This window comes from Anser cygnoides, chromosome 26 (assembly GCF_040182565.1).
Source record: "Anser cygnoides isolate HZ-2024a breed goose chromosome 26, Taihu_goose_T2T_genome, whole genome shotgun sequence".
NCBI classification, from domain to species: Eukaryota; Metazoa; Chordata; class Aves; order Anseriformes; family Anatidae; genus Anser; species Anser cygnoides.
The window spans coordinates 4,666,092-4,689,019 of NC_089898.1; the positions used below are offsets into that span (position 1 = coordinate 4,666,092).

The 22,928-nt window shown below is 71.8% G+C and overlaps 4 protein-coding genes across 6 annotated transcripts; 2 read left to right on the forward strand and 2 right to left on the reverse strand.

The window, feature by feature from the left end:
• Positions 1–571: 571 nt before the first annotated feature.
• GCK (glucokinase) lies at positions 572–6,003 on the forward strand. Of its 2 annotated transcripts, XM_048054141.2 has the most exons (10): positions 572–1,334; positions 2,874–3,036; positions 3,159–3,313; positions 3,558–3,677; positions 3,771–3,866; positions 4,081–4,180; positions 4,279–4,462; positions 4,683–4,838; positions 5,274–5,507; positions 5,612–5,941. In XM_048054141.2, exons 1-10 carry the CDS (start codon positions 1,290–1,292, stop codon positions 5,754–5,756), a joined length of 1,398 nt encoding a protein of 465 aa, XP_047910098.1. In that variant the 5' UTR covers positions 572–1,289; the 3' UTR covers positions 5,757–5,941. The 2 variants fall into 2 exon arrangements, with proteins under 2 accessions (XP_047910098.1, XP_047910100.1); XM_048054143.2 differs by lacking the exons at positions 572–1,334; positions 2,874–3,036; positions 3,159–3,313; ... (1 more) ...; positions 3,771–3,866; positions 4,081–4,180 and having other exon boundaries at positions 4,287–4,452; positions 5,612–6,003.
• A 1,234-nt stretch (positions 6,004–7,237) lies between these two features.
• LOC136786953 (antimicrobial peptide NK-lysin-like) lies at positions 7,238–8,940 on the reverse strand. The gene is made up of 5 exons (XM_066983297.1): positions 8,746–8,940; positions 8,088–8,215; positions 7,856–7,966; positions 7,597–7,767; positions 7,238–7,364 (listed from the first exon to the last, which is right to left on the reverse strand). The coding sequence occupies exons 1-4, from the start codon at positions 8,783–8,785 to the stop codon at positions 7,603–7,605; spliced, it is 444 nt and encodes a 147-aa protein (XP_066839398.1). The 5' UTR covers positions 8,786–8,940; the 3' UTR covers positions 7,238–7,364; positions 7,597–7,602.
• A 2,625-nt stretch (positions 8,941–11,565) lies between these two features.
• POLD2 (DNA polymerase delta 2, accessory subunit) lies at positions 11,566–14,846 on the forward strand. Its single transcript, XM_066983295.1, has 10 exons — positions 11,566–11,797; positions 12,574–12,695; positions 13,000–13,123; positions 13,194–13,308; positions 13,408–13,606; positions 13,686–13,766; positions 13,883–14,040; positions 14,147–14,274; positions 14,383–14,484; positions 14,565–14,846. The coding sequence occupies exons 1-10, from the start codon at positions 11,581–11,583 to the stop codon at positions 14,720–14,722; spliced, it is 1,404 nt and encodes a 467-aa protein (XP_066839396.1). The 5' UTR covers positions 11,566–11,580; the 3' UTR covers positions 14,723–14,846.
• On the reverse strand, positions 14,810–22,116 carry AEBP1 (AE binding protein 1). Of its 2 annotated transcripts, XM_066983282.1 has the most exons (21): positions 21,823–22,116; positions 21,074–21,568; positions 20,781–20,852; positions 19,814–19,885; positions 19,595–19,684; positions 18,976–19,065; positions 18,768–18,857; positions 18,585–18,662; positions 18,430–18,504; positions 18,230–18,339; positions 17,999–18,138; positions 17,813–17,897; positions 17,586–17,730; positions 17,415–17,503; positions 17,206–17,329; positions 16,929–17,125; positions 16,657–16,836; positions 16,249–16,588; positions 16,023–16,162; positions 15,836–15,935; positions 14,810–15,761 (listed from the first exon to the last, which is right to left on the reverse strand). In XM_066983282.1, the coding sequence occupies exons 1-21, from the start codon at positions 22,052–22,054 to the stop codon at positions 15,208–15,210; spliced, it is 3,498 nt and encodes a 1,165-aa protein (XP_066839383.1). In that variant the 5' UTR covers positions 22,055–22,116; the 3' UTR covers positions 14,810–15,207. The 2 variants fall into 2 exon arrangements, with proteins under 2 accessions (XP_066839383.1, XP_066839384.1); XM_066983283.1 differs by lacking the exon at positions 20,781–20,852.
• Positions 22,117–22,928: the final 812 nt, after the last annotated feature.

Below are 22,928 nucleotides of genomic sequence, written 5' to 3' on the forward strand. Positions count from 1 at the left end.
TAGCGAGGGGGCGGGGTTTCGTAGGTGGGCGGGGCCTGGTGTGTGGGCGTGGCTCCGCCAGTGGCTGGGGCGCTGTGATTTGTGGGCGTGGCTTTCTGGGTGTGTGGGCGTGGCCTCCACAGCGGGCGGAGCAACGTGGGTGGGTGGGGGCGCTCGGTGGGCGTGGCTTCGTGAGTGGGGGCGGGGCTTCCCGGTGGGTGGGGCTACGCGGGATGGGGCGATTTGTGGGCGTGGCTTCATGGACGGTCGGGCCTGCTGAGTGGGCGGGGCAAGCTGCGTGGGCGGGGCCTGCCGCGTGGGCGTGGCGCAGGGAGTGGGCGTGGCCTCCGTTGTGCCCGGGGGCATGCGGGTGGGCGGGGCAACGTGGATGGGGCGGGGCTTGCTGTGGGGGCGGGGCTTCGCGTGGGGGCGGGGCTTGCTGTGGGGGCGGGGCTTCGCGTGGGGGCGGGGCCTCCAGGCTGGGTCCGGGGCCTGCAGTGCCCCCCGGGACCCCCATGGGACCCCCCTGGCTGCGGGGCCGGGGCCGCCCTGCGGGGCCCTGCACCCCCGGCACCGGGACACCGCGGGGGCACCGCGAGACCCCCCCGGGCCCCCGGGCCCCCCCGGGGCTCCCCCATCACCCCCCGTCCGTCCCCATCACCCCCCGTCTGTCCCCGTGCCCGTCCTCGGGGCCCGGCGGCCATCGCGGGGCCGCCGTCACCTTGGTGCCCGTCTCCATGGGAGCGGGCCGCGTTGCCAGGCCGGCCGGTGGAGTGGTTGCCACCGTGACCAGGCCGTGAAGTGGTTGGCACGGCAACCGGCTCACCGGGAGGGGGGCCCGGGGCCGGTGACGGGGCTGACGGCCCCCGTGGGGAGGGTCCCGGACAAGGCCGCCCGTGTCCGTCCGTCCGTCCGCCCGCTGGGCCTCCCCCGCTCCACGCAGAGACCCCCGGGGCCGCCCCGGTGCCCCCTCGCAGCGCGGCGGACGGCGGGCCGAGGAGGAGGAGGAGGAGGAGGACGAAGCACCCGGCCGCCCCGCACGGCCGAGGGGATTGGGGAGCCCCGAGGGCGGCCCCGGGATGCGGGGGGCCGAGGCCGGGGCCGCGGGGGCTTGCGGCCGCTCCGCCTGACGGGACCGTGGGGACGCGGCGGCCGCCACCGGGCGCCCCGTATGAGCTAACGCCCCCCAACGTGGCGCATCCCCCGGCGCGGCCAGGGACGGTACCCGGGCGGACGAGGCGGTGGGGTGCCGGGGGGGCTCAGGGGGGACAGCTTCGCCCGCCGCCCGCCCCGCGCCCACGGCTGCCCCCATGCTGGACCACAGAAGCAGGATGGAGAGCTCCCGGCAGGAGAAGGTGAGGCCCCGCCGGCCGCCGGCCCTCCCCACGTTCGCCTCCGGAAGGCAACGGCTGCTTCTGGCCCCGCTTTGGGGCTCTTTGGGGCTTTATGGGGATCTTCGGGGCTCTTTGGGGCCAGGCAAGCGGTTTTGGGCAAGGAATGAGGTCAGGAGGTTTCGAGCCAGGAGCACACGGGGAGCCTCCGTTTATACCGAGGGCCTGATCCTGCCGTGGGCCCGGCGGCGCGAGGCCCCCCCAGCCCCCGGGTGCAGGGGGTGAGGGCAGCGGGAGGCTGGAGGCTGCCTCGGGCAGAGCCACGCGGCCGGTGCCGAGGCTTCCAGCTCCCGAGGCCGCCCCCATGCCCGGTGCTGGGGTGCTGAGCATGAGCAGCGGGGCTCCCCCAGGAGGAGCCGGGCTCCACAGGACGGCCTCGGGGCCGGGGGGACCCCCACTGCATCGGGTCACTTGGGGGGACGGGGCTCGTCCCCATTCTTTGGGAGGCTCCGGCGCGCAGCCGGACCGGGACGGGGGCGATGGGGATCATGGGGCACGGGCAGTGCGGCGTTCCGCCACGTGGCTTCCAGCCTGCTCCAGGCAGGGTAAGAGGGGATCGCGCCCTTTGGGGGCAGGTTTTGGTTGGGTGGGAAGAGCGAAACCCAGCACCGAAACCTCCATGCGGGATCAGAGGGAGCGGAGCCGCGGCACGCGGTGCCTGTGGTGCCAGAACTGCTTGAGAGCAGTGGAAGAAGGGACACCGGGACGGGCGCTGCGGCGCTGGGCGACATCGGGCACCGAACGGCGTCACAGGGCGCTGGGTGTCCCCCTGGGGACATCCCGGAGGGGATTTGGCCTCGATCCGTCCCACCGGAGCACCCCGGGGCAGCCGGTTTGTGGGGGCCGGGACCCCTCAGACCCACATCATCCCAAAAGCTTTAGCAGGGCGCCCGCTTTGTGATGCACCCCAAAACCCACGGCAGGGCCGGCGCGGCCCCGAGGAAAACACCCTCCTGGCGCTGACAGCACAGCGGGAGCGATCCTGGCCTGCCCGGCTCCCGGTGACTAATGAGGCCTCTAATGCCGCGAGCAAACCTGGCCGGCGGAGCAGAAGCGCTCGGCGCCGCGGCTCCATCTGAGAGCCGGGGCCGCGGCCCCGTTATGCGCCCTGGTAATGGAGGCCGCGCCGGCGGCAGGGCCCGGGGTTGCTACGCGAGGGAAAAACAGGTCCTGAGCGCCAGCGCGGCCCTGGAGGGGCCCTGCGGCTCTCCCTGGCAGCAGGGACGGGAGAAATTCCCCGTACCGCTCGGTGCGGCCCCGCTCGATGGGCGTCATGCGAGGGGGATGGAGGAAACCCCCACGGGATGCCTGCTCCAAGCAGGTTTTGGGGCAAGGAGCTTCCTCCCGGTGCCGCCGTTGGAGGGCGAGGTGCTCCGGGCTGCGGGGCCGCAGGGGCTCGGGGTGTCCACAGGGAAAACCGGGGCCGGGGAGGGGAACCTCCGGCTGCTCGGCGCGGTTCGGGGGGCGCGGGACACCCCGTAACGCCGCCGCCCCCCGGCGCAGGTGGAGCAGATCCTGTCGGAGTTCCGGCTGAGGGAGGAGGACCTGAAGAAGGTGATGTACCGCATGCAGAAGGAGATGGACCGGGGGCTGAAGCTGGAGACGCACGAGGAAGCCTCGGTGAAGATGCTGCCCACCTACGTCCGCTCCACGCCCGAGGGCTCAGGTAGGCGCTGCCGGGACGCGAGGGCAACGGCGCCCGGCGCTTTGCCGCGGCTCCGCTGGGTGCTGCCCCCCCGGGAGCCCCCCCCTGAGCCGTCCCCTCCCCCGTGCCCCGCGGCGCTGCAGAGGTCGGGGACTTCCTCTCGCTGGACCTTGGCGGCACCAACTTCCGCGTGATGCTGGTGAAGGTGGGCGAGGGGGAGGAAGGGCAGTGGAAGGTGAAGACGAAGCACCAGATGTACTCCATCCCCGAGGATGCCATGACGGGGACGGCCGAGATGGTGAGCGGGGCAGGGGGGTGCGGGGGGCGCGGGGTCCTCCCCACGATCCCCATCCCGGTGCTGGGTGCCTCCGGGCAGCCCCGAGCCCCGGGAGGGGGCAGAGGTGGGTCCGGACCCTCGGGGAGCTGCAGGAGCCCGTGGAAGCGTCCCCTTCAAGTGGCGTCTGGATGGGGATGGGGTGGAGGGGACCGGGCCATCGCGGGGACGAGGCCATCGCGGTGACGGCTCAGCCGCTCTCCCCCAGCTCTTCGACTACATCTCCGAGTGCATCTCCGACTTCCTGGACAAGCATCAGATGAAGCACAAAAAGCTGCCCCTGGGCTTCACCTTCTCCTTCCCCGTGCGGCACGAGGACATCGACAAGGTGAGGGGCTGGCAGGGCGGCACGGGACCCGAGGCCACCGCGGTGCCTGCCCCACGGCCCCACGGAGCCCCGCTCTGTCCTCCCCCGGCCCAGGGCATCCTGCTGAACTGGACCAAGGGCTTCAAAGCCTCCGGAGCGGAAGGGAACAACGTGGTCGGGCTCCTGCGAGACGCCATCAAACGGCGAGGGGTGAGACGGCCGCTGGCCCCGCGCCGGCTGCGTGCGTCGGTGCCCGCCCCCTGTCCCCACCGCGTCCCGTGGGTCCCCCGGGAGAGGCGCTGGGGGCGTGCTGTGCACACGCGTGTGTGTGCGTGCACGTGTATGCGTGGGCACACGCATCCCACGGGGACCCCGCGGGACAGCCGGACGTGGGGCATGACACCGGCGGCTCCCCCCCCGGCAGGACTTCGAGATGGACGTGGTGGCCATGGTGAACGACACCGTGGCCACGATGATCTCCTGCTACTACGAGGACCACCGGTGCGAGGTTGGGATGATCGTGGGTAAGATCACGGGCTGTGGGACGGCAGCGGCCGTCCCCGGGGGAAGGAGGGGATGCGGGGCGGGGGGCACGCGCCCCACGGCCGGCTCCTGCGCGCAGGGACGGGCTGCAACGCCTGCTACATGGAGGAGATGCACAACGTGGAGCTGGTGGAGGGCGACGAGGGCAGGATGTGCGTCAACACGGAGTGGGGCGCGTTCGGCGCCTCAGGGGAGCTCGACGAGTTCCTCCTGGAGTACGACCGCGTGGTGGACGAGACCTCGCTTAACCCCGGTCAGCAGCTGTAAGGAGTGGGGCGGATGCGGCTCCCCTGGGCTCCCCCCGGCCGCGGCTCCTTCCCCCTGCCCTCCGCCGGCCGGGGCCGCTCGTCCCGGGGCTCCGGCCCCGTCGGCCGCCCGCACGCATCCCCCTGAGCCCGGTACCGGTGGGGACACGTGTGTGGGGCCTCGCCGTGGGGCGGGAGGGGGGCGGCCCCCGCCCTGACGGCCGCCCCCGGCCCCCAGCTACGAGAAGATCATCGGGGGCAAGTACATGGGGGAGATCGTCCGGCTGGTGCTGCTGAAGCTGGTGGACGAGAACCTGCTCTTCAACGGCGAGGCCTCCGAGAAGCTCAAGACCCGCGGCACCTTCGAAACCCGCTTCGTGTCGCAGATCGAGAGGTATTCGGGGCCGGCGCCCCCAAACCGCCCCACACCCATGGGGGTGCCCTGTGCCCTCACCCCACAGCAGCTGGCTCTGATCGTCCCACATGGGGTTCCCTGCACTGTCACCCCACACCAGCCCTCTACAGCTGCCCCGCAGCGGGGTCCCCTGCCCTATTGCCCCACACCAGCCCTATATAGCTGCCTCGTGTTGGGGTCCCCCATCGCCTTGACCCACATTGGGGTCCCCTTCCCCATCACCCCACACCAGGGTGTCCCACATGGGGTCCCCTGCCCCATCACCCCCCACCAGCCCTCTACAACTGCCCCACACCGGGGTTCCCTATCCCGTTGCCCCACACCGGGGTCCCCTGCCCCATCGCCCCCCGCCAGCCCTCCCCAGCTGCCCCGTGGGGGTCCCCGGCCCGACGCGCCCCCTCTGTCCCATCCCAGCGACTCGGGCGACCGCAAGCAGATCTACAACATCCTGACGGCCTTCGAGCTGCTGCCCTCGGGCACGGACTGCGACATCGTGCGGCGCGTCTGCGAGAGCGTCTCCACCCGCGCCGCCCAGATGTGCTCGGCCGGGCTGGCCGGCGTCATCAACCGCATGCGGGAGAGCCGGAGCCAGGAGACCCTCAAAATCACCGTGGGGGTCGACGGCTCCGTCTACAAGCTGCACCCCAGGTGAGGCCGCCGGGAGCCTTCCTCCCGCCCCAGCCTCCCTCCTCCTCCTCCTCCTCCTCCTCCTCCTCCCCACAGCCTTGACCCTTCCTGTCTTCCCTCCGCAGCTTCAAAGACCGGTTCCACGCCACCGTCCGGCAGCTGACGCCCGGCTGCGACATCACCTTCATCCAGTCGGAGGAAGGCAGCGGGCGAGGCGCCGCGCTCATCTCGGCCGTCGCCTGCAAAATGGCCTGCATGATGGGGCAGTGAGCGGGGCAGCACGGCGCGCAGGACCTGGGGGCGGCGGGGACCCCGCGGTGCCGGGCGCTTGGAGGGCGCCGAGGAGCGCAGACGGACGCGGGAAGGGCTTTGCCGCGGGAGGCGACGGCGGCCGGTGCCGGGGCTCCCCAATAAACCGGGGTTTGCGTGGACTTTTCCTCCGGGACCACCGCCGGGGCCGAGGCTCCTCGATGGCCGCGCGCTGCCCAGCGGGGCCGAGGCTCTTCCCGGTGCCGTGGGGGGCAGCTGCGCCCCCAGAGCCTCTCTACGGGAGGGCACCGGGGGATAAGGGGGGTGGCTGGGGGGTGTTTGGGGATGGGGGGGACAGGGGGGGCTGGCACCCCTTGGGGAGCCCGCAGTGGGCGGCCAGCAGTGCCTGGGGGCCCGGCTGGCCTTGTCCCCATGTGTCACCCCCGTGTCCCCTCACAGAGACCCTCAGAAAGGACAAACCGAGCCGGAGGCAAAGGGGACCCCCCCCCCCCCCATCCATGGGGTGGTGCCACCTCCTTCCCCCCGCAGGGCCAGGTCCGTGCGCCCCTGGAACAGCGCCCCACAACCCCAAACCCAACGGCTCCCCAGCCCAGGGGCACGTGGGTGACCCCCCCCCGGCTACTTCGTGGTCCCAAGCAGCCAAAAGTAGTGCCCGTGTGCCCCCCCGGCTTGTGTCGGTGACAGTGCCCCCCCCAACATTTACCTCGTTTAGGGGGCTGAAGGCGGGGGACCCCCAGCCCGGAGTGGGGCCAGCGGCACAGGGGGGGGAGAGCAGCCTGGTGCCACGGGGCTGTGGGGCCACCTCGGGGGTCCCCTGGGAGTCGGGGGCACCCCAGGGGATGGGACCCACATAGGAGCCCCATGGGGTGGGGGCACATTGGGGGGGGCTGGGGCCACCAAATGGGGCTGGGGGATGGGATCACCCCAGGGTATGGGACCACTGTGGGAGTCTGCACCCCTGTCACCATGTTCCTTCTGTCACCGTGCCCCCCTGTCACTGTGTTCCCTCCATCACTGTGACCCCCCCCCCATGCCCCCTCCCCAGAGCCCAGACTGCGTGGCCCCGCGCCCCCCAATGTCCCCCCAGGGACCCTGTCCCCAAGCTCCCCACACACCCGGCTCCTCCCTGAGGTCCCCATGCGCCCACCCCAGCCCGCGTCGCCGAGGTCGCCACGTGTCAGCCCCTGTCCCCAGGGTCCCCGTGAGCCCCCCCCGCGCCCCCTGTCCCCCCGATGGGGCCGGGAAAGCCCCGCAGGGACCCGTCCCAGCCCCCCCCCCGATCGCTCGTCCCCATGCAGGTGCAGCGGACGCTCACGGGGATGCCCCTCGCCGTGTGGGGAACGTCGGCTGCAAGCCCCCGAGCTGCGTCACTGCCCACGGTGATGAGAAGAAGGTCTGGGGGGGCGGCAGCACATTTCCCCCCCGCACCCTCGGCCAAATAAAACCCCAAATGAGGAGCTCCGTCCTCCGGAGAGGCGACGGCGGGGACAAGCTGCTTTATTGCGAGGGGACAGGGGGTGGGAGGGAGGCTGGTGGGGAGGTGGAGGCTGGCGGTGGGGCTCGGGGCCCCCCTTCAGGTTTCGGGGTTCAGCAGCGGCGGTCAGGGCCCTGAGGAGACAAAACGGTGGCGGTGGTGACTCGGGGGACACCCCCCCCGTCGCCCCCAGCTCCAGCACCAGCGGATGCGGCTCCTCCGCCCCACCCCACACCCCCGAGTTTCCCCGGGGCACGTTTCGGGCTCCCCCACCTCCACCCTCCCTCCGCACGGGGGGCACGTGCGCCCAGCCCCGGGGGGGGGGGGGCAGGCGCAGGATGCGGGGCGCAGGATGTGGGCTCTCACCGGCGCTCAGCCCTTGCAGAACTTGAGGGCGGCGCAGACGTCCTGGGGCTCGTCGTCGTTCTGCAGCGCCTCGGAGATCTGCTCGCTGTACTTCTTCACCAAGGACTTGCAGAGCCGGCCCAGGCCCTTCAGGACGCCGCACACCTTCCGCAGCGCGTCGTTGACGGCATCCTGCGGGCACCGGCACTGTGCCGTCAGCGGGGCTGCGGCCACCAGACCACCCCCCCACCTCCCCCGGCTGACCCCGAGCCCCCCTCACCTCATCGGGGTCGTCCCCCACCATCTTCTTCAGCTGCTGCAGCACCTTGGTGCAGACGTTGCATTTCTTCCCCTTGCCCGGCAGCGCCGCGTCGCCTTCGTCCTCATCCCACTGCAGGGACAGCGCAGACCCTCAGGGCGGTGTCGGGTCCGTCCCCCACCCCCCGTCCCCGCACCACGACCCGAGGGGGAGCTGCCCCATGGCGCGCCCCACGCCTGGGGCTCGTCCTCACCGTGCCCAGGCTGCCCCAGAGCTGGCGGCACTGCTGCTCCTTCTGGCACCGGATGGCCGTGGCCACGTCGCGGCACCAGGACGCGGGGCCGCCCTGGCACGGCTCGGCCACCTCCTCTGCCTGTGAGACTGCGAGGGGACAGAGGTGGTTAATATGGCTGCCCCACGGCCGCCCCACGGCCACCCCACGACTGCCCCACGGCCACCCCATGGCCCCACTGCCACCCCGTGGCTGCCTCATGGCCACCCCATGGTCCCTTGGCCACCCTGTGGCTGCCCCATGGCCACCCCATGGCTGCTCCACGGCCACCCCATGGCCCCATGGCCACCCCGTGGCCGCCCCACGGCCACCCCATGGCCCCATGGCCACCCCATGGCAGCCCCACGGCCCCATGGCCACCCCAAGGCGGCCCCATGGCCACCCCACAGCAGGACGGGGAGCACATCGGTCCCCAAAACCCCTCTGTGCCCCAGGTGTCCCCAGAGCCCAACCCCCGTCCCCACACCCCCCCCCCCCCCCGTCCACGTCCCCACACAGTCCCCGCACCCCCGCTGCCACCCCGCTGTCCCACCCCGGTCCCCCCACCCCACGGCGCCGGTGTCCCCGCGCCACGCAGCCCGTGGGGGAGCCGCGGGCAGGAGGGGCCCCGGCCCCGTACCTGCCACCAGGGCGAGGAGCAGGAGGAAGGCGGCGGCCATGGCGAGCCCCCCCAGACGCTGACCCGACGGGTGCCGGCCCCGTGCCCCACCGCGGGGCTTTTATAGCCCCCCAGGAGCCGGCAGCGGGGCCGGCGGAGCCACTCAGCGCCGCCGAAACCCACCGAGGCCTTAAAATGGAGCGTGGCCCGCGCCTCGCGGCCCCACACCTCCGCCCCCGGCCTCGCCTCGGCAGGAAGCGGCCTGGGGGGGGGCAGCGGGAGGGGGCCAAAATCAACGGGGGGGGGCTCAAAAACCATTGGGGGGGTTGACACCCGTGGGGGGGGCTCTGACACCCACGGGAGGGGGGGGCAAAAAGCCCGGGGAGGGGCAAAAACCATGTGGGGGGCTGACACCCATTGGGGGGGTTCTGACACCCCCCGGGGGAGGCCAAAAACCCGGGGGGGGGGGGGGCAAAAACCATGGGGGGGCTCTGACAACCTTGGGGGTCTCTGACACCCCCGACGGGGAGCCCAAAAACCATGAGGGGGGGGCCTCTGGCACTCCTTGGGGGGGGCTCTGACACCCCCAGGCGAGGGGGGCAAAAACCCGGGGGGTGCCCAAAAACCATGGGGGGGGGGGGTGACACCCCTGGGGGGGGCTCTGACGCCCCCAGGGGCGCCCAAAAACCCGGGGGGGAGGGGGCAAAACTTTTGGGGGGTCTCTGACACCCTGAGAGGCGCCCAGAACTTGTGGGGGCCCCAAAAACGCCCTGGGGGGGGCGTAGACCCCACGGGGGGGGGGCTCCAACGCACCTATGAGGGCCTTGACACCCCCGGGGGGACCCCGAAACCCCCGGGGGGGGGGCTCAAAAATCCTAGGGGGGGGCAAAACCCCGGGGGAGGGGCCCTGATACTACCGGGGGGGCCTGAAACCCCCGGGGGAGGGGGGGTCAAAACTTTTGGGGGGGCTCTGACACCCTGAGGGACCCCCAGCACCCGTGGGGGCCCCGAAAACCCCCTGGGGGTGCTGCAGACCCCGTGGGGGGGGGGGGGGGGGGCTCCAACGCACCTATGAGGGCCCTGACACCCCCGGGGGGGGCCCAAAACCCCCGGGGGGGGGGGCTCAAAACCCCTAGGGGGGGGCCGCGGGGTCTCTGCAGCCCCCCTGGGGGCCACGGGGGGGCCGCCCCGGGCCTTTTGCACCGGCCCCACGCGGGGCCCACGGACACGAGTGGCGCCCCCCCCCCCCAAAAATCAATCCGCAGGCCTCGGACGCGGGGCAGGAAGCGGGGGGGGGGGGGCTCGGGGGGGGGGCTCAGCCCCGCGGGCCCCGTTGCCATGGGAACGGCGCCCCCGCCCCCGCGGTTGCCATGGCACCCCGCCGCCGTGACGTCTGTTCCGCGCCGCGGTGACGCCGCTTCCGGGCCCGGTTCCCGCCATTCCCCCCCCCCCCCCCCCAACTCCTCCCCCCCCCCCCGCGTCCCGTCCGCGCCGCGTGCAGCCGGGCCGGCGGCCCCCGCCCCCCCCCCGACCCCTGACCTCTGACCTCTGACCCCGTACGTCACGGGGGGGCTGTCAGCGGCGGGGGGGGGGGGTGATGGGGGGGGCTCGGTGCCCTTGGGGGGGTCCCGGTTGGTTTGGGGGGGGGTCCCCGGTTCGTTTGGGGGGGGGTCCCGGTGTCCTGGGGGGGTCCCAGTTGTTTTGGGGGGGTGCGGTGTTTGAGGGGGGGTCTCCCAGTGTTTTGGGGGGGGGGTCCCAGTGTCCCAAGGGGGGTCCCGGTGCCCTGGGGGTGTCCTGGTTGGTTTGGGGGAGGGTCCCCGGTTCGTTTTGGGGGGGGGGTCCTGGTGTTTGGGGAGGGGTCCTGATGCCCTTGGGGGGGTCCCGATTGCTCTGAGGGGGTCCCGGTTGGTCTTGGGGGTCCCGGTGTTTGGGGGGGTTCCATTGTATGGGGGGGTCCTGGTGCCCTTGGGGGGGTCCCGGTTGGTTTGGGGGGGGGCAGTGTTTGAGGGAGGGGTCTCCCAGTGTTTTGGGGGGGGGGGGTCCTGGTTGGTTTGGGGAGGGTCTCAGTGTTTGGGGGGGGGGGGTCCCCATGTCCCAAGGGGCGTCCCGGTTCGTTTGGGGGGGCGTCCAGCTGTTTGGGGGGGTCCCGGTTGGTTTGGGGGGGGTCGCAGTTGGTCTGGGGGGTCCCAGTGTATGGGGGGGGTCCCTGTTGGTTTTGGGGGTCCCGGGGTTTAGGGTGTGTGTGTCCTGGGGGGGGGGGGGGGCTGGTGTTTGGGGAGGGGTCCTGGGGGAGGCACTTGATTCTGGGGGGTCTCGGTGTTTGGGGGGGGTCCCAGTGTATGGGGGGAGTCCTGGTGTTTGGGGGAAAAAGTTGCCGGTGTCCAGGGAGGGGGGTCCCAGTGTTTGGGGGGGTCCTGAGGTGTGTGTGGGGGTCCCGATGTCCTGGGACAGGCTTCTGGTGAGGGGGGGGTCCCAAGGGGTATTTGGGCGGGGTTCCCTGGTGAGGGGGGGGTCCTGGTGCTTGGGGGGGGGGGTGTTCTGGTAAGGGGGTTCCTGGTCCTTGGGGGGGGAATCCTGGTGTCCCTTGGGGGTGGCTCCTGGTGATGGGGGGAGTCCCATTTTTTGGGGGGGGGGGGTCCTGGTGTCGGGGGGGGGCAGGGTCTGTGCTCCCTGTGTGCTTGGGGGGGGGGGGGGGGGCAGCAGGGCCAAGCCTTGGGGGGGTCCCAGGTGGGTTTTGGGGCTGGGGGGGCTTCTGGTTGCTGGGGGGGGGGGAGGCACAGATTTGGGGGCCATTTCGGGAATCCTCACTCTCCTCTTTATCCCCCAGGCACCCCCCCCCCCCCCGCCAGCCCATCCATGTTCTCGTCGGTCGCGGCCCCCCCGGCTCAGGCCCTGCTGTCCCCCCCCTCTGGCGAGGCCCCCACCTTCGCCCGGGCCGGGAGCGACTTCGCCGACCGCTCGCAGCCCTTCCTGCTGGGGGAGCGCAGCTTCAGCCGCCAGTACGCGCACCTCTACGCCGCCCGCCTGCTCTGCATGCGGCCCCGCCTGGCGCAGCGGGCGCAGCAGCGATGGGGTGAGCCCCCCTCCCCCCCCCCCCCCCCAAAAAAAAAAAAAACAACCCCAAACCCCGACCCCCGGCAGCCCCCCGGCCTCCTTCCTTCCTCCGCGGGGCGAAACGTCGCCGCTGCGCTGCTCCCCCGGTTGCTTTTCGGCCGGGGGACGCCGCGGGGGAAGGATGGAGAACGTGACCCCCCCCGTAACCACCGCATCGTGGCGGGGGGGGGTTGGGATGGAGCAGCCGAAGCGGGTTGTTTTCCTGATTTTTCTCCTGCCTCCTCGAAGCCTCCGCATTCCTGGCGGTGCTGACGCCGTTCCCAGCCCGCCGCTGCCCTCCTCGGCCTCCCGCCGCGGGGATAAACCGCCGTCCCCAAGCCCCACGGGGACAAATCCCCCATCCCCAAATCCCACGGGGACAAACCCCCCGTCCCTAAGCCCCATGAGGACAAACCCCCATCCCCAAGCCCCATGGGGACAAATCCCCCATCCCCAAATCCCACGGGGACAAACCCCCGTCCCCAAACCCCATGGGGACAAGCCCCCATCCCCAAGCCCCACGGGGACAAACTCCCCAGCACTCCCCAGGCGAGGAGGTGACTGCGGCAGCCTGGGGAGGGCCCCTGGCCATGGGGGGCTTCCCTCGACGGCCCCCTTCTGCTGTTGTTTCTGCTGAAGCAGGGCGAGCGGTTCGCTCTGGGATGAATTCAGGGAACGGTCCCAGTTTGGGGGGAAAAAGGGGAAAGAAATGCCGCGAGCGGGGTCCCGGCGCTGAGCCCCCGTCCGTCCCCGCAGGCAGCGGCGTGGCGCTGCGGAAGCTGTGCGAGCTGCGGGCGGGCGAGCGGTGCTGCGTGGTGGGGACGCTCTTCAAGGCCATGCAACTGCAGCCCTCCATCCTGCAGGAGATCAGCGAGGAGGTAACGGCGGGTGCCGTGCCGTCCCCCCGGGGAGGGGGACGCGGGCGGGCTCGTGGGGCCGGGCTGGCCCCGGCGGCGGTGATGGCGGCGCGGCCGCCTCTCCCTCCCTGGCTGAGCCGCTTCCTCCTTGGCCGACGGCCGCGCCGCTGCTGGCGTCGCGGGGAAGCGCTAAGTGGAAACAGCCCCGACCGGCACGCAGCTGGCGAGCGGCCCCGAGGGCGGCCGGGCCTCCTCCGGGGGCTGTGCCCGCCTGCCCGGACCCCAAAAAACCCCCGCCCCCGGGGTCCCGCCCTCGTCCCCGCAGCACAACCTGGTGCCCCAGCCGCCCCTGCCCAAGTACGTGCACCCCTCGGACGAGCTGATCCTGGAGGACGAGCTGCAGCGCATCAAGCTGGCGGGGAACGTCGAGGTGTCCAAGATGGTGACAGGTAGGGGACGGCGGCGGGGCGGCCTCGGCTCTGCCGGCACCGCCGGGGCTGAGCGCCGCGCTCGCCGCAGGCACCATCCTCGCCGTGTACGGCAGCGAGCAGGAGGACGGCGGGTTCCTGGTGGAAGAGCTCTGCTTCGCTGAGCTGCCCCAGCCCCTGCCCTGGGCGGGCCCCAGCTCGGACAGGTGAGTCCCCACCGCGTCCCCATCGTGTCCCTGCCGCGTCCCGCAGCCCTGGGGACCGCCAGAGGCCCCGTCCCCGCTGCCCGCCCTCTCTTCCCCCAGGTTCGTGCTGCTGGCCTCGGGGCTGGGGCTGGGCAGCGGCAGCGGCGAGTCCCTGCTGGGCACCCAGCTGCTGGTGGACGCGGTGACGGGGCAGCTGGGCGCCGAGGGCCAGCAGAGCTGCGCCGCGCTCATCTCCCGCGTCATCCTGGCGGGGAACCTGCTGAGCCAGAGCACGCAGAGCCGAGACAGCCTCCACAAGGTGCGGGGGGGGCCTGGTAAAGGCTGGGCGTGGGGGGCACGGAGGGGCTGCGCTCCTCACCGCCTCCCCGCCGCCGCAGGCCCGGTACTTGACGAGGAAGACGCAGGCTGCGAGCGTGGAAGCCGTGAAGATGCTGGACGAGATCCTGCTGCAGCTCTGTGTGAGTGCCCAGGGCTCAATGCGGGTGCTGGGGTGGGAGAGCAGCTCCCAGAGCCCCTCGGCGTGGGGCAATGGGTGGTGGTCCCCCCCTCCCACAGCCCCCGCTGTGCCCCGCAGACCTCTGGTCCCGTGGACGTGATGCCCGGGGAGTTCGACCCCACCAACTACACGCTGCCGCAGCAGCCGCTGCACCACTGCATGCTGCCCCTCGCCAGCGCCTACTCCACGCTGCAGCTGGTCACCAACCCCTACCAGGCCGACGTGGACGGCGTCAGGTGGGGACCGACGTGCCACCAGGGCTGTGACAGCCGCTGGTGACAAGGGGGGTTGGGGACAAGTCGCACCGAGCACGGAGCCGCCCTTCCTTCCCCCAAAACGTAGGTTTTTGGGGACGTCGGGGCAAAACATCAGTGACATCTTCAAGTACAGCAGCATGGACGACTACCTGGAGATCCTGGAGTGGACGCTGCGGGCGGGACACATCAGCCCCACGGCGCCGGACACCCTGGGTAAGGGGGGGGCACCGCTGTGCTGCCCCGAGGCGGGGGCTGCGGGGCTCCGAGCGCCCCGTGGGGGGCCGTGGGGACGAGTTCCTCTCCTCACCTCCGCCCCCGCAGGCTGCTACCCCTTCTACAAGTCGGATCCCTTCATCCTCACTGACTGCCCTCACGTCTACTTCTGCGGCAGCGCGCCTCGCTTCCAGTCCAAGGTGATCACGGGTGAGTCCCGGCCCCATCTGGCCCCGTCCTCACTCGCGGCCGCGCCGGGGCTGGCGCCTGACGCCCGCCTGTCCCCGCAGGGGACGAGGGGCAGCGGGTCCTGCTGGTGGCGGTGCCCGCCTTCAGCACCACGCAGACCGCCTGCCTCGTCAACCTGCGCGACCTCAGCTGCCAGCCCATCAGCTTCTCCGGCTTCGGGGCCGAGGACGATGACGGGGACATGGAGGTCGGGCAGTGACGGCGCGGCACGGACTCTGTCACCGCACGGAGCCGCGGAGCTGCCCCGGCGCGGGACCAGCAGCCGCTGGGAGAAGCGACACGGCGCTGCTACCAATACAGCTTGGTTTATTTGTGTAACAAAACCGCGTGGAGGGGACTGGGGCCGGCGCCGCGAGGGCCCTGCCCTGGGGAGCGCGGCCGGGCTGCGGTGCTGGGGACCTGGGCTGCGTCCTCCTGGCCTGGCTGTGGTGGCACCGCCGGGTCCCTGGGGACGGGGCCGTGTGTCCTCGCCTGAGCCCAGCCCGGGGGACGTGCTGCAGCTGCTGGCCTTCGGGGCAGGCATCGGGGTGGCGTGGCCGTGGTCCTGGCAAGCGAGGCGGGTGGGAGCTGCAGCCTGCCCGGCGCGGGCGAGGAGCGCTGCGGAAGCAGGTGACGGCGCCTGCAGCGGGCAAAACTCGACCAAGCGCGAGCGCCTGGAGGCGGGAGCGAGGGAACAGGCGTCCTCTAGTCACCAAAGTTCACGGTGTAGGTCTCGGCCGTGGTGAAGGGCTGCTCCGTCCCCGTGCCCACCTCCCAGGCCTCCGTCTCCGTCACCAGCTCGGTCACCACCTCCGTTTCGGTCTCCATCTCCCAGGTGCCGGCGGTGGGAGGCTCCTGGCTCCAGGGCGCGTAGGTGGTGCTGCTGAAGGGGCTGGGCAGGGCCGTGGTGGGCGCCGGGGGGGCCGTGGGGCCGTGGGTGGTGGTGGTGGCGTTGAGGCGCCGCAGCCTCATCTGCTGCCGGAGCCGCATGCGGTGCCGCAGGCGCTGGCGCAGCCGGAGGCGCTCGCGGGGCGTCATGGGGCGCCCGGGCACGATGCGGCGGATGGGCCGGTTCCCGTTCATGGCCATGATCTCGCGGATGCGCTTCCAGTTGGAGCGCGACAGCACGAAGTTGCACTGGGTGGCCCCGATGTCGTAGAGGACGCTGCAGGTCTTGACGCTGGGGTTGTAGCCCTCGGCCCGGGCCGACACGCGGTACTCGCCCGGGTTCAGGATGCGCCAGTAGTCCCCGCCGCTGGCTGCGGGCGGCGAGGGGAGGTGAGGGGGCTGCGGAGCAGGGCCGCGGCGCCCTCGCGTCCCCCCGACCCCCTACCTGTCTTGACGTTGTGATTGATGCCCCCCACGACGATGGTGGCGTTGGCGATGGGCTCTCCCTGCTGGTCCGTCACCAGGCCCTTGATGCCCCGGTGAACCTGCGCGGAGGAAAGGGGTGAGGGGAGCCCGTGGGGCCGGCGGGGCGGCCACCGGCTCCCGGCACGCGCGCATGGCCCCGCGCCTACCTGCTCCATGAAGGTGAGCAGCGACTCCTTGTTGTTCTCCCACTCCTGCTGCAGCTCGCTCTCGTGCGGGAACTTGTCGCAGCCCAGGTAGACGGAGAGCTCCAGGCAGTTGGTGTGCAGGTAGCTGAAGTCGTTCATGCCTGCCAAAAAAACAACCGAGGGGCCGTTGGCATGCGGTCACCCTCGCCCACCCGGCGGCTCGCTGGCACGGCACGGCCCTGCTTACTGCCGGCCCGGGGGTGCCACTTGGCCCCCTGCACGATGCCCATGGAGTCGGTCATGTCCTGCGTGTGGCAGCCCCCGCGGAAGGTCTCGGTCATGGTGAGGTGGGCCGAGGCGTAGGAGATGGCGAGCCAGCGGAAGATGGCGTGGTCGGGCGTCTCGTGCACCTCGGGGTTGTCGTCCTCGTAGTCATCCGGCGGGCGCGGGGCGGCCGGCGTCTCGCTGGGGGGCCGGGCCGCGTCGAAGGGGTAGGACACCAGCTTCTCCCCGCCCTGCAGGTTGGCTCCCAGCACGAAGGGGTTCTTCTCCATCCAGGCCATGATGGCCCGCGTCTCCACCGCCACCTGGACAGAGGCGGTGTGACACCCGGCCCCTCGCCCGCCACCGCCCCCGCCGGGCACCCCGCGCTCACCGTGGCGTCCTCCTCCAGGTAGTGCTGCGGGACGGGGATGTGGTGGCTGGGGAAGCGGTGCGGCACCAGCTTCCGCTCCTCGGCCGCCCACAGCGGCGAGGCCAGGTCGGGGAAGTTCTCAAAGAGGTCGTAGCCCTCCTCCGTCCAGTGGCCCAGCGCCCAGTTGCCCAGCTCGGAGCCCTGCGGGTGGTGGGGGACCGGCGGTGAGCCCCCGGTGGCGCCGATGTCCCCGGTGCCACCACCGCCACCCCGGCGCCGTCCCTGCTCCTCACCGCCTCGCGGGCCAGCTCGTAGCCGTCGGGGTTGAGGGAGGGCACGAGGTGGATGCGGGTTTCGGTCACCAGGCTCCGCACGCGGGGGTTGCCGTCCTGGTACTCCTTGCAGAGGAACTGCATCAGCAGCAGCAGCAGCTCCCGGCCCAGCACCTCGTTCCCGTGCAGCCCCGCCGTGTACCTGAACTCGGGCTCGCCTGCAGGACGGGTGGCATCACGGCACAGCCGTCCCCTCCCCGTGTCCTCCCGTCCCCCCTCGCCCCCTGCCTTGCCTCACCCGTCTCGTGCTCGCCGGGGTTGTCGGAGATCTCCATGGCGTAGATCTTCAGCCCCCGCGAGCTCTTGCCGATGTTGTAGATGCGGGTGATGGTCGGGCACTCCTCGTTCACCACCTTCATGAGCTGCGGGCGCAGGGGGCGAGCGCTGGGGCACGGGACGGGGACGGGGAAGGCACCCCCCTGCCCCACGGGGTGCCACCGCGCTCACCTGCCTCATGTCCTTGTAGCTGTGGTGGCGGAAATCCAGGTTGTCGGCGGACGTCACCTCGTTCTGCTGGCTGTAGTAGCTGCTGATGGCTGTGGAGGGGACGGCGATGTGGCCCTGGGGACCGAGCAGCTGCCACCCCCCCGCCGTCCCCCCCCGCCACCCCCGTCTTACTGGAGAGGGGACAGCCCAGGACCTCCAGGCGCAGGCAGAGGCTCCCGTTCCACGTCTGCGGGTAGATGCGGATGTAGCGCGCCACCACCGGCTCGGGGAACTCGGTCAGCACCGGCGTGTCCTTGTCCACGTTGCCGTAAAACATCTGGGGAGGGGACACGCGGGGGTGGCAGCGGGCCCCCAGCGCCACTGCAACCACCCCCGTCCAGCCCCCCCACGCCGCGCACCATCTCCTCGTAGCCGTTGGTGTACATCGTCCAGCTCTGGCTGTCGTTGCTGAAGCCCACGTAGAATTTGGTGACAAAGTCGTCGCTGCGGGAGGAAGGGGAAGGTGCGTGGGGGTGGCTGTCACCCCCACCGCCCCGCTGCTGGCCCCGGGGCCACCCCCCCCCATCCTGTCCCCGTCCCCTTACTGGATCTGGGAGTCGCGTCCTTGCGTGATGACGCCGGTGAACTTGGTGGTGCGGCGCGTGTCCACCTCCAGCCAGTGCGCCCGGCTGTCGTCCTCGGCACACCACGCGCCATCGAAGAAATCGTCCTCGTTGGCACCCGCCTGGGGACAGCGAGGGGACAGCGAGGGTGGCACAGGGACAGGGACGGGGATGGGGATGGGGATGGGGATGGGGACAGGGACGGGCGCCCACCTGCATGTTGAGGCGCCCGCGCTGCGCGCCCAGCCCGTGGCGCAGCATGGAGGAGGCCAGCATCTGGTCGTCCTCGATGCGGTGGGACTCCAGCCCGATGGGGGGACACTCTGGGGGGTGGGGGACATGGCACAAAGTCAGTGCCACCCCCCCCAGCACGGTGACCGCTTCCCCCTGTCCCCAGGGACGGGGACACTCACTTGTCTTCTCCTCTGGCGGCGCCCACTCGTCCTCATCTGTCTCCCACTTCTTCCCCCCTGTTTTTTTGGGTTTTCCTGGAAAACGGGAGCGAGGTGAGGGGGCAGAGCCAGGGTGTGGGGGGGACATGGGGCGGGGGGCCCCCACCCGCACCCACCTTTGCGGTCCCGGCCCTTCTCCTCCGCCCAGGTCTCCTCCTCGTCCTCCTTGCTGCCGCCGCCTTTCTTGGGCTTCCCTGGCAGGGGAGAGCGGCCGTCAGGGATGGGGACGGGGATGGGGACGGGGATGGGGACGGGGATGGGGACGGGGCCGTGCCGTGCTGCCCCCCCCAGCCTCTCACAGGGTTTCAGTTTCTCCTCGTCTGTCTCCATCTCCTCCTCTTTCTCCGGCTGCTTCTTGGGTTTGGGCGGCGGGGGCAGCCCGTAGTCCACTGTGGGGTGGGAACAGGGCTGGGACGCCCCTTTGGGACCTGGGGGCCGGCCCGCGGCCCCACAGAGCCCCCGCCAGGGGCAGGGGTGCCCCCGGTCTCCCCCTGGCTCGTCACTCACGGTCATCGTAGTCGGGTCGTTCGAAGCCCTCCTCGTAGTCCCCCTCGGTCACGGGGGCGGGCAGCGGTGCGGGGGGCTCCTCCGGCTTGGCTGGGGGTGGCAAAAGGGTTTGGGGGTGCCCCTGTGGGGTCCTTTACGCCTCTGTGGGGTCGCTGTAACCTTACAGGGTCTCCAGTGCCTCTGTAGGGGTCCCCATGCCCCTATGGGCGCCTCTCTGTCCCCTGTAGCTCCCATGAGGTCCCCAAACCCCTTTTGCAGTCCCCATGGCCCTGAATGAGTCCCCGTGTCCCCACGGGATCCCTCGAGCCCCTGTGGAGTTCCCATTGCCCTTTGGGGTCCCCAGGTTCCTGAATAAGCCCCCATGTCCCCACGGGATCCCTTGAGCCCCTGTGGAGTTCCCATGCCCCTATGGGGTCCCCATGTCCCCATGGGATCCCTCGAGCCCCTACGGGGTCCCCGTGTCCCCACAGTGTCCCCTGCACCCTCACGTGCTCCCCGTACATCTCTGGTGTCCCCATGCCCGTCCCAGCCCTGGGCTGCCCCAAAACGATGCTGCCCCCCACCCGGGGCTGGGGACCCCCCCCACCAGCCCCCTTTGTCCCCCCGTCACCGCACTGACGTGGTGGCGTCTCCGGCTGGGGCCAGACTCGCACGGGTTTCTTCCTGCTCGGGGGCTTGCGGGGTTTCTGCTGCCGCCGGATGTACTCGACTGGGGACGGGGGGGGGACAATGACTGCGGGGCTGCGAGGCGGAGGGGAAGGGGGGGACGCATCTGTGTCCCCCCCCCCAGCCATCCCAGGGGACCCCGTCGGTCCCCGCCCGCCCCCCGGCACCGTACAGTCCTCGTAGTCCTCCCGCTCCAGCTGCTCGTTGTAGTCCAGCGTCGGCGGCTCCGGCTCCACGGGGACCTCTGCGGGGGGGACACGTGGGGCTGGGACACGGGGAGGTGGCAGCGGGATCACAGGGGTGGCACTGGGACACGGGGGGAGGTGGCACTGGGGATGCTGGGGTGACATTGGGATGCGGGGAGGTGGCACTGGGATCACAGGGGTGGCACTGGGACGCAAGGAGGTGGCACCGGGATACGGGGAGGTGGCAAGAAGACACGGGGAGGTGGCAACAGGGATGCCAGGGTTGGCATTGGGATGCAGGGAGGTGGCACCAGGGCAAGGCGAGGTGGCACTGGGACACAGGGTGGTGGCACTGGGATATGGGGAGGTGGCACAGGGATGTCAGGGGTGGTACTGGGACACAAGGAGGTGGCACCAGGACATGGGGAGGTGGCAACAGGGATGCCAGGGGTGGTACTAGGACGTAGGGAGGTGGCACCAGAGCACAGGGAGGTGGCACAGGGGAACAGGATGGCACTAGGGGGGAGGTGGCCCCGAGGCACAGGGAAGTGGCACTGGGGATCAGGGGACGGCACTGGGATGGAGGCAGGTGGCACCAGGACACGGAGAGGTGGCACCAGAGGGGTGGCAAAGGGATGCAGGGAGGTGGCACTGGGACACAGCGAGAGGACACGGGGGATCAGAGGGGTGGCACTGGGGATACAGGGAGGGGTCACCGGGGATCAGAGGGTGGCACTGGGATGCTGGGAGGTGGCAGCAGGCCACCGGGAGATGACACGGGGGACCAGGGAGTGGCGCTGGGGACACAAGGAGGGGGCACCGGGGATCGGGGGGTGGCACTGGGATGCCGGGAGGTGGCACTGGGACGCAGCGAGAGGACACGGGGGATCAGGAGGTGGCACTGGGATGCCGGGAGGTGGCACTGGGACGCAGGGGGTGGCCTCGGGCTCTCACCAGCCTCGGGAGCGGGCTGCCAGTCCTCCCCGCCCAGCTCCCAGCGCTCCGTCGGCAGCTCCTCCAGCTCGCCTGGGGACAGGGACACGCAGAGGGGTGGCAGCGCTGGCGTCCCCGGCCCACCCCCAGCAAGGGGACCCCAGGGAGGGAGGAGACGGGGGACAAGGGGCAGGACGGGGGTGACCCCGACCACACCATGCAGCCCCCCCGGGGACAAAGCAGCGGGGGAGCTGAGGGGACGTGGGTGACAAGCGCTCAGCACAGGACGGGACCCCCGGTGTCCCCCCGCTCACCTCGGTCTCTGCCATCCTCCTCCTCCTCCTCGGGGGCCCGAGGCTGCCCTGGGGACAGGGACGTCCCCTCTCTGTCCTCACCCCGTGGGGGGTGCGGGGCCACAGGGGGCTCCCAGGGGGTGTCCGGCGGCTCCGGTGGCCTCGTACCCGAGGGCTTCTTGGTGGCCTTGGGCGGCTTCTCCTTGGGTGGCTTCTTGGGCGGCTTCTCCTTGGGCTTCTTGGAGCCTTTGGGGGGTTTCTCGGAGCCTTTGGGGGGTTTCTCGGAGCCTTTCGGGGGCTTCTCGGAGCCTTTCGGGGGCTTCTCTTTGGGCTTCTTGGGGGGCTTGTCCCTGTCGTTGCTCTTGTCCCTGCTCTTGTCCCGCTCCTTGTCCCTGTCCCTGTCCTTGTCCTTTTTGGAGCCCCGCGCTCTCTCCTTGGGCTTCTTGGTGGGTTTGGGGGCTTTGTCCTTCCGGGCCTTCTTGGGTGCCTCGGGCTCCGGCAGCTGCTCCGGGGGGTCTGGGCGGGGGGGGGGGGGGTCGGGTCGGGGGGGCGTGGGGGCAGCCCCTGCCCAGCACCCCGAACCCAGCACCCCCAGCTCAGCACCTCCAAAACCCAGCACCTCCAACCCAGCACCCCGAACCCAGCACCTCCGAACCCAGCACCCCCAGCCCAGCACCCCCCCGGTGCCCCCCATCACTCCCCCCCCCCCCCATCCCACTCCCTCCCGGTACCGGGCAGCCCCAGCGGCCCCCCCCCCCCCCCCCCCTCACCGGTGCCCAGCCCGGTGCCGGCGCCCGGCTCGGTGGCGAAGCCCGGCTCGGTGCCGTCCCCGTCGCCGTCGCCGTCCCGGTCCCCGTCGGGCCCGAGGAAGCCCCTGAGGAACGCCTCGATCTCGGCGTCGGTGAGCGCGGGCGCGGCGGGGTCCGGGGCGGCCCCGGGCAGCGGCAGCAGCAGCGCGGCCGCCAGCAGGAGGCAGGAGCGGGGCGGCCCCGCCAGCGCCATCGCCGCCGCCGCCGAGCACCGGCACGGCCCGGCCCGGCCCCGCCGAGCACCGGGGGAGGGCAGGGGAGGGGCGGGGGCGGGCCGGGGGCGGCACCGGGCGGGGTTTTTTGGGGGGGGGGGGGGGGAACGGGACCGGCACCGCGTTGGCACCGCGTTGGCACGGCACGGGGATGGCCCGGCACCGGCACGGCGTCGGCACCGCGTGGCGTCGGCACCGGCACCGCGTTGGCATCGCGTTGGCACGGGAACAGCCCCGGCCCCGCGTTAGCACGGCACGGCGCTTCGTTGGCACCACCTGGCACCAGCACCGAGTTGGCACCGAGTTGGCACCGCACTGGCACGGCTCTGGCACTGTGTTGGCATCCCGTAGGCACGGGAACGGCACCGACACTGCGTTGGCACAGCACAGCACGGCACGGCATTGGCACCTCACGGCACCGGCACCGAGTTGGCACTGAGCTGGCACCGCACTGGCACGGCACGGTGCTGGCACTGCACGGCACCGGCACCGCGTGGGAATGGCACTGCTTTGGCACCGTACGGCACCAGCACCGGCACCGTATTGGCACCTCCTGGCACCGCGACTGGCACTCGCACCGCTGGCACGGCATGGCACCAGCACCACGCGGGCACCGTGCTGCATCGGCACCGATACCGGCACCGTGTAGGACCAGCACCGCTCAGCGCTGGCACTGCCTCAGCACCAGCTCTGCACTGGAACCAGCACAGCACTGGCAGGGGACCCAGCACCGCGTGCGGCGCACGGGCACGGCACGGCCACGCCGTGGCCACCGAGCGTGCGGCACCGGGCTGGCCCCATCCACCAGCACCACTTTGGACGGGCCTCACGGCACCGCGTGCCCCATCCCTGCTG